Below are 13,577 nucleotides of genomic sequence, written 5' to 3' on the forward strand. Positions count from 1 at the left end.
GTCCTCATTTTTCTTTGATAGAGGAGCCAAGGCCAACTTCTTTTCACTTGAATTGGCGGCTCGACTTGCAATTACGCCCGACAGGCTGAGGCCACAAGCGGAGGCAGTTCTAGTGGCACCCGGACAGGATGTTGCCATTACACCGATCATTGGCAAACTTCGTTTGCAACGTCAAGGGTATTTAGGACACGAGGACTTCTACGTAATGCCCTTAGGAAGGTTGTGACGTCCTTCTCGAACTCCCTTGGTACCACAAGAACAACGCCGTGATTGACTATCGGGCTAAGAAAGCGCCTTTTGACACATGAAGGGCAAGAGAGAATGTACTTGATATTTCTTTACTCGATTTTCTTGAGAGAACTGAATAATGACTGAAGGTCGAATATGTTTGACCTCGAAAAGAAAACGACAAGATTTTTCTGCAATAGAGGTTGAATGTTTCTCTGAAGGCGTACAAAGCGAGTTACCTCCTTTACGTCGTGAAGATCACATGATTGATTCATGGTAGTACACCACCGAACCGACCACCTTACAGTGTTAGCCGAGGCCAAGATAAAGAAACAATGAATCAAAACAGATTTCCACATTACAAGGATCAATGATATACTCTACAGACGTCAGAATTCTACTTGCCGAATTGATATGAAGAGTGATTATCATCAGATCTGTATTGCTCTTGGAGACGTCTACAAGTTAGCTTTCAGGACGACTTTTTGGATTTTCAGAGAATACCGATCATTTGTGGGTTTTTTCCACACACTAAGGAAGCATACATTGCTTATAAATGTGAAAAGGAGCGAGTTTTTCTTACCTAAGATACATTTCTTGGGACACATCGTTTCAACAGAAAGGGTACAGATGGATCTGGCCAAAAGTGACACTATCCGCGATTGGCCTGACTTGAAGAATGTTCATGAAATTAGAAGCTTCTTAAGCTTGTGTTCTTACTACAGGTGGTTTATTCGGAAGCTTGCAAAGGTAGCTTCCCCTTTGCACATTTTGACACAGAAAGGAGTCCCTTTCTCGTGGGGATCCACAGAGGTGACTGCCTTTCAGACACTTAAAGAAAAACTGACCACTAGACCATTGTTGACTTTGCCGGACTCGCAAATTCATTTGAAGTATATTGTGATGCTTGTGGTCATAGTCTGGGAGCGGTCTTAATGCAAAAAGGTCATGTGATTGCCTATGAAAGCCGATTGTTTTCAATGCCAGAATTGATAGCAAGGATTTATGAGAAAGAGCTTTTGGCAGTGATCCATCCTCTTACTCAGTGGTGACATTACTTACTTGGAGCCGATTTTACGGTCTTCACTGATCATCAGAGTTTATGCTACTTCTTGTCACAGAAGCAGCTTTCGGAAAAGCAGATGCGGTGGGCTAACATCTTGTCACAGTTTCACTTCCAGATTGTCCATGTTCAAACTTGGTGGCAGATGCTTTGTCCCGGAAGCCGTTAGTCTTGGCTATTTCCACAATTCATCATAGAAGCTTCGAGGACATGGTTGATCGGTACGCCATAGATCCGGATTTTTCAGATGTATTCACTCAAATACATAATGGAGAGGTAGTAGCGGGATATTCCATACGGGATGGCTACTTGATGAAGAAGCGATGTTGTGTGTTACACAGCCGTTGAGGGAAAAGGTTCTGATTGAATGCCATTGTCCACCTTTTTACGGGGGTCACCGCAGCATCGACATCACCTTGAAAGGAGTGGAGCGTTACTTCTTTTGGCCGAGCCTCAAGAAAGATGTGGACGACTTCATACGTAGTTGCTTGGTATGCCAAAAGGTCAAGTTTGACAGACATAAAGCCCAGGATTGTTACAACCTTTACCCCTTCCCACCCGCCCCTACGGAAAGTATTGCTATGGATTTCATTTTTAATCTCCCAAAGACACAAAGTGGGCATGATGGCCTTTCAACGGTCATCAACAGATTCACTAAGCAACCTCACTGCTCGCAGTAAAGAAGACAGTTAAGCCCGATCCTTTGGCAAAACTTGGCATGTCTGAGTCCATTGTTTCTGACAAAGATCCCCGATCTATTAGTTGTTTTGGACGGCAATCTGGAAGAACATTGGCACGTGGTTGCAGTTCTCGTCCTCGTTCCACCGGCAGACAGATGGGCAATTTGGAAATAGCCAATTCAATGATTTTAAATTTGTTGGAGTCTTCTTCTTTGGATCAGAAGACTACATGGGAAAAGTATTTGCCCTTGGTGGAGTTTGCCTACAACGACACACGGGAAAGATGCCATTATAAGTGTTCGAGGGTGCTAAGAAGCTTCTTCAATTTCTAAGCACCGAAGACAAGATTCTTTTGAAGACAACTTTTAAAACAAATTCTTGAATGCATAGAAGGCAATCTAGCCGTTTAAAGGAGGAGAGGTCGTCCTCTTTTGACAATGACCAAAGCAACAAGAAAACCACTTGAATAACAGTTTGACGTCGCCTTCTCTCGAGCGTGGTTCTCAGAACATTCCAGGGAGTGAAAGACGGCATCTTACTTGAAAAGAACGATGAATATGCAAGAGATGTCATCATGCCTTGGCATCACTTGAAAATGACTGAGAAAGATACATTGGATGACTACTGTCCAGAGGTTTTAAGATACTTGTCGAAGATTTTTTTGAAAGACCAGATTAAGCGGTTTTGCTATGGTTTGCTAAAGAGATTCAAGACTATGCTTTAAACCAGAAGTATGACTCCATTCAGAGACTTTTGGGACATGACTAAGCAACGATTTGGAATGCGTGCCGGCTCATTTACTATCCTGCGACGAGCAGGCTAGTATCCACCTCAAAAAGGCAAGAGTCTGCCAGTGAAGAGAATGAATCAAGGGAGCCAAATGATAGCTCATCACAAGATTCTAGAGAATCAGAGGGTTCAAACACTAAGGGAACCAAATGCAAGTTCATCAAAGGATTCCACAGAAAGCAGAATCAGATGATAGTGCGTCTTAGGGTTTCGATGACTGACTCTGACGTGCCAATGGACATGGAAGCCAAAGACGCTACCCGCAGGTCCCAAGGCACAAGGAAAGAAAGGAAAAAGGGAATCAACTCATAGATTAGAACATTCCCCAGACCCAGGATAAGATTTTTTGAAGTCAACCAGTACACGAGAGACTTGGACACTGCTTTTGCCAAGGTCCGGGATGCTTTAGAGAAATCTCAAGAAAGACATAAGAAGGCAGCAAATCGACATCGTTGCGATTTGAAATTAAAGCAGGACAATTGGGTGCTCTTACGTTTTGAGAAGGCACGCCTAAGAAAACGAAAAGGAAAGGAGCGGCTTTTTCCAAAGCTTTACATGAGGTATTATGGCCCTTTCCAAAGAAAAGAAAAGATAAATGATGTCTCCTTTAGACTGAAGCTCCCTGATACTTGGAAGATTCACAATGCATTTCATGTGAGTCTATTGAAGCCTTTTAAAGGCGATGTGCCCGATGATGGGGAGCCAGATGAGCAACCAGAAGTGGAGGAAAGCGAGGAGATACTCGTTCCAAAACAGATATTGACAGACAAGGATAGAAAGATTAAAGGTAAAGTGATTAGGAGGTTCTTGGTTAAATTCAAGAACTATCCTACATTGGATGCGAATTGGATGGAGGAGAAGGACCTAGAAGATACTCCTCAGATTTTGGAACTTTACCTTGAAGCATTCCATTTAGCATAGTCTACTCCAATAGAACCCTGATTTCACCATGGGTGAATCTAGTGCAACGGGTTTGCACAAGAGGGGAGTCACTCCGCTCCTTTGTCAACGGATTACCCCGATTTTGAATAGAGTCATTGATGTCCCTTTGGATTTCAGGAATACTGATGGGCTGACAGTACTTTGCTGTATGACTTTATGAACTAGAATTCCTGAAAATGAAAATGAAAATGATTGATTTATACTTAACTTGTTTGAGTCCAAGAACTGAAAGACAAAATGACTGCAACATTTCAGTCTCATAAATCTCTATAGACATGATTGCAATAAGATTAGTTAATCGGGCATCTGTGAGGTCTCGACTAGATCTAGATGCGATTACTAAATACGTTGCCGATTAATCATGATCTGAGATTTGGAATAAATTTGTATGTGATTTGTCATGTGATGTCCGGTAATGTGACTGTCGATTTGTACAAGTGCTAGATGTGTTGTATCTAGTGCGTCGGTACTAACAATCACTGTCTACTAAGACAGTTTATGGCCTCTGTTTGTTTTGCGTCGTTATCGAGGGCGATTACAATTCTTTCAAGAGGGGGGTATGTCACAAATTGGTGACAAATCACACACAAATTTCAAGAGGACAAGGAGCCCCCGAAATGCGCCGACACGCTAACGTGGCAACACGTACGGAAATCCCGCCAGAATTTGTACTGGACTATTCGTACAGTTTTTTCAAAAATTACGTTGATGACGTGGCAATCCGTACGCTTTGCAGAAATTTCACTAGCTGCTTTTAGTGGGCAGATTTTGAGACAAGCTTTTGGAGATTATTGCTTTTGAGTTTAAGAAGCTTTTGGGGCTCTGCTTTTAGCATCCCTTGTAAATTCTTTATAAGTGGCCTTTGGGGCTCACTTCTCAAAGCATCTGGACGCAGAGTCTGAGAGTGAGCACCCGCGGGCTCATTGTACTTTGCTCAAAGATAAATATAAAAATAAATACCGAAAGGGACGCCGGTCTTTGGGGCCAATACCTCTTGGTACGGAACTACGTCGGGCCGTGTCGACTTTATTGTGAATTGTGAATAAGTTTGAAGTGAATCTCTGCTATGTCGAAGTAGAATCTTGACTTGGGTGTCCAAGTTTGTTACACAAGTGCGCAAGAAGAGGCTTTACTGCTACTTTGTGGATTTCCACAAAGCGTTTGACACTGTCCCACGGGAGAGGCTCTTTCGACGACTCCGGAGTTTGGGGATATCTTCAGAGATGATATGGGCCATATATGCTCTCTATGAGAGTGACTGGGAGAGTTCCCTACCCAGGCGGTGTGTTCGAGTCTATAGCTAGCCCCATTGGTGTTAGACAAAGATGGCCCCTCTCCCCAACCCTCTTCGGACTCTACATCAACGAGATCTCCGACTACATCCTACGAGCGGGAGGGACAGGAGCGGACCTAGCAGGTATCACAATCCACATTATGCTATATGCTGATGACATTGTATTGATTTCAGAATCACCAAAGGGCCTACAGAGCCATCTGAGAGCTTAGGATCAGTTTTGTAGAGACAGGGGACTCACTGTGAATCTTGGGAAAACCAAGATCACACCACACAGCCAATGATAGACTCACCAAAGGATATGCAGCACTGGCCACGCTAGAGCGGAGATGCCATCAGGCACACTTTCAGGAACCCCGCACGAAGGGGTGGCTACTCGACACATTAGTCACTCCACCCTTGGTGTATGCAACAGTAGTATGGGCACCCGAATTGACAGATAACCAGTGGGCACAGATTGAGAGACCACAGATCTATATAATTTCTTGCTTTTTTCGAGGCAAGCAAACAGTACCACGCGGACATCATCAGGGCAGAGCTTGCCCCTCCCCCCCCCCCCCCCCCCCCCAATGGTAGTGGAGGCACTCTTCCAGACGGTTTGCTTCATCCAAAGAGTGAGAGAGCTCCCGACCAACAGACTCACACGACGAGCATTTGAGTCACCTATACAAATATCAAAGGCTGGATACGACAAAGCATGCTACACACACTAGAGTATGGTTCGGAGCACATGGCCTTGACCTGGAGAATTTGCCACCTGTCCAGTACGACCCCGACTCCCCCCAGCTTCATCTCTCACGTAGTGAGAGACACATGGTGATCCAACAGGACCTTTGGCAGCTCTATATCAGACACACTTGAATCACATCTCCCCTCCGGCGGAAGATGTCACACTACAAAGTTACCATACTTGAGGACGGGTTCATACAACGACCACGCTACATGGACACCTACATGCCACACAACTCACGGGTGGCGATTGGTCAGCTCAGAGTGTCATCACGTAGACTAGAGATCGAGGTGGGGCGAGCTCATGACATTCCCAAGGAGGAGAGAGTGTGTAGAGTATGCAAAGAGGAAGTGGAGAGTGAGGAGCATTTTGTTTGCAGATGCACAGCTTATGCAGATATCAGAGGCCGATATGAGCCCCTATTCGGAGGGCAGCCTACCTTCCGAGATATCATGCACTCTCGAGATCAGAGACAGTTGGGGCGCTACTTGCTAGAGATACCGAGGCACAGGGACACACTTTTGCAATCACCTACAGAGACCTCGGGGGGGGGAGACAGTCACAACTTACAAATTTCCTTCGGAGAGCTACACCCCTACCCCTTCCACTCCCAGACCCACCGAGGGAGAGCTGCGCAGACTTAGGGAGAGCTTGTTGAGGACATCACGGGAAAGACAGTCTCAGAGACGAATCACAGATTTCTTTACACCAGCCAGAGAAGAGCCAACGGAGCAATCATTACAGCAGATCTCAGAGCCTACTCATACTAGAGGTACACTGCTTGACCAAGTCACTGAGCTTGGCATATCTAGACGTCCACGACCTCGGGGGGTCTCCCACTACCGACGAAGGCTGCAACAGAAGATACAGATCACTCTAACTCGACATGCAAGACGCCCAACCAGAGTACTGACCATGGAGGAGGTCGATGAGATCCGACAACGACCGATGAGAGATTTCATCTGAACCCACAACCCAACCCCCCCCCCCACATTTCCTTTCTCCTTAGTGTTTTAGTGTTAGTTCTTTGTAACTTTGCAATTTCCGTACTCAAACATGGTATCAAATTCACCAATTGTAACTTTTTGGTCTCATAGGTCATTTTGGCCTTTTGAAGACGTTAATATAACATTTCATTTCATTTCTCTCATAGAAACCCAGCCCAGAGAGCACATCACAAGGCCATCCACACCACTCGACTATGACATGAGCAGACTAGACAGAAGGAGAGACAAGGGGCCTTCTCAGACCCCTCCTGTGGGGACTCTTCACTCCCTACCCACCTATACCGCCATACTACACCCCCATCGTACCATATGGAGCTATCTAGCCCTTTGCATATCATGGTTGTACTCCCCTATGCATATAGTTCCACATCCGTAAAAGTTAGAGCTCCATCCTCACCCCTCATATACATACACACACACCCCCATGTCAGTCTATTTGTTTCATAGCAGGTTTATTTTAAGCACTTGTCCTTTTTGCTGGATACCCAGAGGACAATCACATGTGCGCCGTTTTGTCTCATCGGCTGAATTCGGCCTCTTGAAAACGTTAATGAAGCTTTCTTTCTTTCTTTCTTTCTAAAGAGGGGGGGGGGGGGGGGGGGGGGGGGGGGGGGGGGGGGGGGGGGGGCTTTCATTAATGACGGCACTTGCAATGCCCAAAACAGCTGCCCCAAAGATGATCAATACAAGAAGAAGCATAAAGCCATACAACTATGACTCAAGGTCAAGAGAATATAATTTAGGAAGGGGTCACTCCCATACAACCACGAGGGGCCAAGGGTGAAATGGAAATCTGATACAAATTCTGGAAAAGTCAAGGAAAATTCCTTCCTAAATGAAAAAAAAAATTCTGATATAAAATCTCAAAACCATGGAAAAACCATTCCTACAAAAAGATAAACGTGCCCTAGTAGCTAAAGGAGAAGATGGTTAAAAAAGATCCCTTTCTGAACCATTTGTTCAAGGCATAGTTACAGGGAATGGCCATTTTCCGGCCTCTGTTCCCCGCTCCCATTCCAACTAGGTAGGTGTGATTTCTGCAGATTGTGTGCATTGCATCTTTAGTATTGTGAGCTAGGTGTGAACTTTAATTGACCATAAAAGGGGACCCGAGCGTAATCATTGTGTGCATTGCATCTTTAGTATTGTGAACTAGGTGTGAATAAATCATGTGCACTTGCACATTGAGAAGCATTTTGCTTTGAAACAGGAAGGCCAAGAATCCCAGGCCCTCTGATCCTTTGTCCCCAGCACCTCCCCTCCCCCCCACCCCAAAAAAAACTTACCATCATCACCACCAAAAGAATATGACATTCCAGAATCATCAATAATCTGGGACCGTAGATCCCCTTCAACAAAGAGGTGTCCAATAGTGCCCGGGGCACAAGGCCCGCAGGTACTCACCCACCTACCAGCAATTTGCCCAAGACAGGGTAGCCCCAGCTCAAGGTGTTAAAACCACCATAACAAAGCAAAACAGCCACCGGCAATAAATAGCCCTAGGGGCCAGCGAGATTATTTTAATCTCAATTGTTCCACTTCCCACAGCCAACTTGCTCACAAATGCATCACTATGTACACTTAGATTCCTAAGAGCCTATTATCATATCAATTATTAATATTCATACGTAAGTTTTGAGACAGATCAGATATTATATCTTCTACCTTGGACAATGAAAACCCACCTAAATCAGTAGGATGATCTTCGAAGTGGGCTTTCAACCTGCCAAAAAAAAAACATAACCCTCTTAAAACAATTCCTGAAAAAAACAAGAGAGTATAAGATTATTATTATCATTAGCCTCACTTTTCAGAATTCAAAATCTCCAACCGCAGCTCCTTTGCCCTGGCTTCCTTAATTGCAACTTTTGTCACCCCCCTGGCAACATCCTTTTCACGAGAAGCCAAAAATTAGAGACAGTTTGATCTACAAACCATTAAAGCAGCAATGACTCTCTGAATTTTACTGGTAGAAAACTGATCTATCACTATTGACCATCTAAAGAAAAACAATTTAAGTCTGAAACATAGTTGGGGTGCCCATTCGTGGAGCAGCAGTAGCTTGCTTTTTTGAGACACTTGAATCCAGCTCAGTTAAAAGACGCAGCTTCATTGGCTCGACAAGAACACAATATTTAAGGACCCCGCCGCAGTAACAGCCTACTCTAGTTAGGTTGAATAAGATGTCGTAGTAGAGGTAAGAGGAGCAATGAGCCCAAAGCGTCCTTGTTATAGCCATGTTGGGCATATTCTATAATCAACGCATTCCAAGAGATGACATTTTAAACAGAAAGCTCATCAAGATGCCTCTCTCCTATTTCTAGCATGAGATCTTCCCAAGGACAATTTAGATTCTTTGGGATGGAATCAAGCATGTTCCTCTTTGTCTGGATCTTGGAGATCGAAGCGGTCAAGCTTGTCGAAAGCCTAAACAATCAAGAACTTACCCTCATACTTCGGCAATAACGAAGAAACATCATTGGTATGCAAGTCCACAAAACTCAATCGGGCAAAGCAAACTTTAGATATGAATAACCTACAGTCAATCATGTCAACACCTATTCAATGTATCATAACATTGGGTGAGTTGTTGAAGACCAGCAATTAGGAAAACAAGGATAAAATTGCAATTGACAGATGGACACATCGAACGACCAATGGGATTATTAAAAAATGTGATTGTCAGTTCATATGCAATTGACTACCAATATACATTTTCCATTATAGATTTCGGAAAAAAAATGAACCAATGAAAAATTGGCCTAATCGTCGGAAACTTAAGAGAATCTACGAACAAATAAGAGTAAAAGTTGGCCAAGGATGACCCTGCTGTTATCACTACTTTAACTGACGACACAGATATACCTCAGCTCTGTATCTCAAAGATTCTGTGGCTTCCTTGGTAAGGAGCGGAAATGGTACAATGTGTGTTGCCTTTTTATCATCACCGCTGCTGCTTCCAGATATTATATCTTTTATCTTTGTAAAATTCTCCTCATCCTCTGTAGAAACCTGGAAATGCATTAAAGCATTGACTAAATTTCTTTAAGCCCAAAGGTCTCTGTAAATCTTAGTATCACAATAGCACCTTTGGAGCTGGTAGTAAAAGTTTAGATCTCTTCCCGCTAACATGTAATAGTGAAATAAATTGGTACATTATGGTTCATACATATGGATAAGCAGCATGCTACATTTACAGCAAAAGTGGTACAGAGGAGCCAACGAACGACAACGAATAGCATGGCTGGCGGTGAGCAAAATTTACAGCTATGACGAGGTGCAGTCTCACTATAAATATGTTTTGCAAAGGAAACTCCCAGAACAAGGCCCCCACCAGAATGGTCTACATTACAAACCAACATAAAAACTAGAAAATACTTACGAGGGAGATGGATGCACCTGTGGATCGGGCACGACCTGTCCTTCCAATTCTATGTACATAATTTGAAGGAGTTCTGGGCATGTCAAAGTTTATAACCTGAAGCCCAAACATAGAAACAAAAGTCAGCACAAGAGAAATTCTTAAATCAACAACACTAAAGATCAGTAAAGCACCATCAAAGAGATGACAGAGGGGTACAATATTTTACACAGTAATGTTTTACACATTTTTAATACAGGAAAATTACCAAAATACCTTTCAAATTTGTGACATTCCCAAAATGCCCCTCAAGTTTCAAATCAAAATTTCCCAAAAGATCCTCATATTTTGCAAAAATAATCTCAAAATGCCCTTAACTTTTTCTGAAATTCCCCCAAATACCCCTATAGATAGAAGATGATAGAACTAAGATTTTATATAATATTGTGGGATCTCAAGATGAAACAATTCAGTATTTGTAGACACAAATGCCTCTAATTGTGATTTAGTGGCAAAGAAGTTTGTTAGGACAAATAAAGAGAGATCCCTATTGTCAAAAAGAATAAACTATCAAAAAATTGAAGTATATTTCATCAAAAAATAGTACGAGGGTATTTTGGAAATTATTTAATATTTCAGGAATATTTAGGAAAATTCCGCATATTTCAGAGTAGTTTGGTGATTTCCCTTTAATAGATGTACCTTTATAAGGTCAGAAAAGGCTGAACTTCTGGGTTGTAAGAGAGACTATAACACCCACAAAATACAAAAGCATGAAACAAAGGCACACAAGAAAATGGAGAAAGAAAAAAAACTAAACCACCTTATTTGTTTCTAAACAAAAAATAGATAAAATTATTTACTTGGCAATACTGTTAGAAAAGGCTTACACAAAACAAATTAGTGAAGCTTACTTGACTGAGACTTTGAAACGAAACAAAACGAAACTTCAACAATCACATCATGGATAAGACAGCGCAAAGACTTAATTCTAGAATTCAGACTCCACACCACAACACATTACAAAAGACAAAAGAACAAATTCTTCAATCCTAATGTAAGCAAAAGATTAAATGAGAAACTACTACCTACCAACCTAGCAAAGGCAAAACATAGCCAAAGTATACAATGTTGAAAACTTTACAGCATGCAACGTTAACTTCACTGCTTGTCCAAACAGGAAGAATAAGATCATCACTTTCATCATGCATAGCCTAGACAACAGCCTGCTCATGTTATCAGTGCCCGAGAGCATTTTTTATATCCAGGAAAAGGCATCAATCACCACAAAAGGCATGTAGAACTTGGGGCTCTCCAGAATTGCTCCACAACTCATGAGGTCTCGTCTTGAGCACAATACTGAGAGTTTGGCAGTACCCTACTCCTCTAGTGATAACCTATGTACAGCAGTTTATTCTTCTTACACGTAGAAGAATAATCAATGCAAACAATTTGAGGCATTACAATCAAGAACATTTTTGCGAAAATGCAAAGATCTTTCATTCTACTATCAACCTCTGAGCATCTGATGAAATGCAATCATAGTCATCTAAAATTCAAAGATTCTTCGAACAACTTACCGTTCGCACATTTTTAAAATCAATGCCACGAACCACACCAAACTCAGAGTCAACCATAAGCTGCTTTCCAGTTTTCTTCTTTCCAACAGGCTTGGAGCCACCATTTTTCATGCCTTTACCAGGCTTATCAGTTTCCTTAACTTTCTCCTTGGTGTCGTTGCCATCATCCGTAGCAATTAGGTAGTCAAACAGCCCAAGATTAAACTCCTGATGTAGTCAAGAACAATCCCTGTAAATTCTATGACTGTGACACTTTTCCAAACTATGATAATAACATCGGCATTGCAAACCTGTAAAATGTGCAGTCTAGAATTCTGTGGCAGCTGCGCGTTCAAGACTGCTGACCTCACACCAAACTGTGTCATTGTGAAAAGAACATTTTTGGAGCATCAGCTCACTATTGAACAGAACTTTTGAGACTTACTAGTGTTTAAGACACTAACCTGCTCGAGGAAAAGTTTTAGTCGAAATCCTGTATCAATGGTATTGACAAAAATGAGAACCTTCTTTTGAACAAGTTCAAGATGCAGCAAAGCTAGAATGTTAAGCAGCTTGTCTTCAGCTTTACATAAAATCTGTGGAACATGCCAGATTTGCAACATTAGCACACTGTCCCTCCTCCTAAAAGAAAATTCCATAATGCTTGTAAGGCAACCTTTGCTAAACAGTGGATGTTCAACACTACTTAGGAAAGACATGACGACCCTCAACAGCAGAGAAACGGTTACACAATGGCCTAATTTAAGCACATAATCTGTTGAAGCCATATGCTGGCTTACTAACCAAAAATTGTTGCACTGAATCTGGTATGATCTCATCCCCCGTGCCCTCTACTTCTGTGAGGGTCAAAATCACTGGATTATGCAAGACGAGTTTTTTAAGCTTCTCCACATCTGCACTGCCAACATTCCAGACCACATCTTAGTGTTATGACTTCCTTGCCTTAAGTAAGCTTGCTACAGAAACTATTATCGGAAAAACGAGATTGTTGACAAAGCAATAGCACACCTTGAGGTAGCCGACATCAGAAGACACTGACATTTTCGTGGTACATGTGGTGCAAGACTTCGAATGTCATCTTCATAGCCATAAGAAAGAAGAAGATCTGCCTACAATCAAACAACCAAATTTGGCTCAATCTACAAGCAAGTTGACTAATTTGTAAACTCAGCTGACACTACCAAATCTGCTAGGCCTATTCATATTGATTCAACAGTGAAACCTTATCAAATCCTAAACAAAGCCCTCACAACTACCATGCCTGCTTGAAGGGTTTGTGTGAAAAGTGATTGAAGTAATAAAAACCCGAGCCCATTTAGAGACAGCATGCATTATGAATGACAGCCCAACATCTATACATTTGGCGCTTAATGCCAAAAACACGCTTTAATCCAAGAGAAGGGGACATCTGTGACTAGAGAATACCATGAGTCCATTCTAAACAATGTGTTCAACACAACTAAGGGCCTCTTATTATCCATTAGCAAAAGGTTTGCAAGAAGTTTGTGAATGCTCTCTACAATGTTTAGTGTCTTGCCCTGTTTTTAACAGCTTCAGCATTATTATTGCTATACTCTTTCATTCAGATGCTCTGTGCGTACTGGTGTTGCCTAAGGTTAGAGAGGCTTCTTTACATTTCCAAGTTTACCTGTAGAAATCTAATTCCTATCGGATTCCTACATGCATGGGTTCTTCACTTCCCAAAAAGTGGCTTAAGTATCAACATGTTTCATAAGAATCACCCAACCACATACAAAAAAGGATAGGACTACCTCATCTAGCACCAACGTCGACAAATTTTCTTGCAGAGTGGATGCTCGAAGGAACTTTTCTGTAATGCATATGGCCACACAAGCTGGTGTAGAAATAATAATGTCAGGGCCTGCAGACAATACTGATCTCT

At 42.4% G+C, this 13,577-nt stretch overlaps 1 protein-coding gene across 1 annotated transcript in view; it reads right to left on the reverse strand.

Annotated features, from left to right (window-relative positions):
• The window catches only part of LOC147451422 (P-loop containing nucleoside triphosphate hydrolases superfamily protein), a 47,767-nt gene that overhangs the window by 10,119 nt on the left and 24,071 nt on the right, over nt 1–13,577 (reverse strand). Inside the window, exons 3-12 of the mRNA XM_086520331.1 lie at nt 13,447–13,575; nt 12,683–12,783; nt 12,458–12,572; nt 12,118–12,249; nt 11,965–12,030; nt 11,675–11,881; nt 10,116–10,211; nt 9,599–9,745; nt 8,541–8,623; nt 8,419–8,456 (exon numbers count right to left, since the gene is read on the reverse strand). Coding sequence (XP_086376457.1) covers nt 8,419–8,456; nt 8,541–8,623; nt 9,599–9,745; nt 10,116–10,211; nt 11,675–11,881; nt 11,965–12,030; nt 12,118–12,249; nt 12,458–12,572; nt 12,683–12,783; nt 13,447–13,575 — 1,114 coding nt within the window. The remainder of the gene's footprint in view (nt 1–8,418; nt 8,457–8,540; nt 8,624–9,598; nt 9,746–10,115; nt 10,212–11,674; nt 11,882–11,964; nt 12,031–12,117; nt 12,250–12,457; nt 12,573–12,682; nt 12,784–13,446; nt 13,576–13,577) is intronic.

This window comes from Adiantum capillus-veneris, chromosome 9 (genome assembly GCF_014529385.1).
Source record: "Adiantum capillus-veneris isolate H3 chromosome 9, ASM1452938v2, whole genome shotgun sequence".
NCBI classification, from domain to species: Eukaryota; Viridiplantae; Streptophyta; class Polypodiopsida; order Polypodiales; family Pteridaceae; genus Adiantum; species Adiantum capillus-veneris.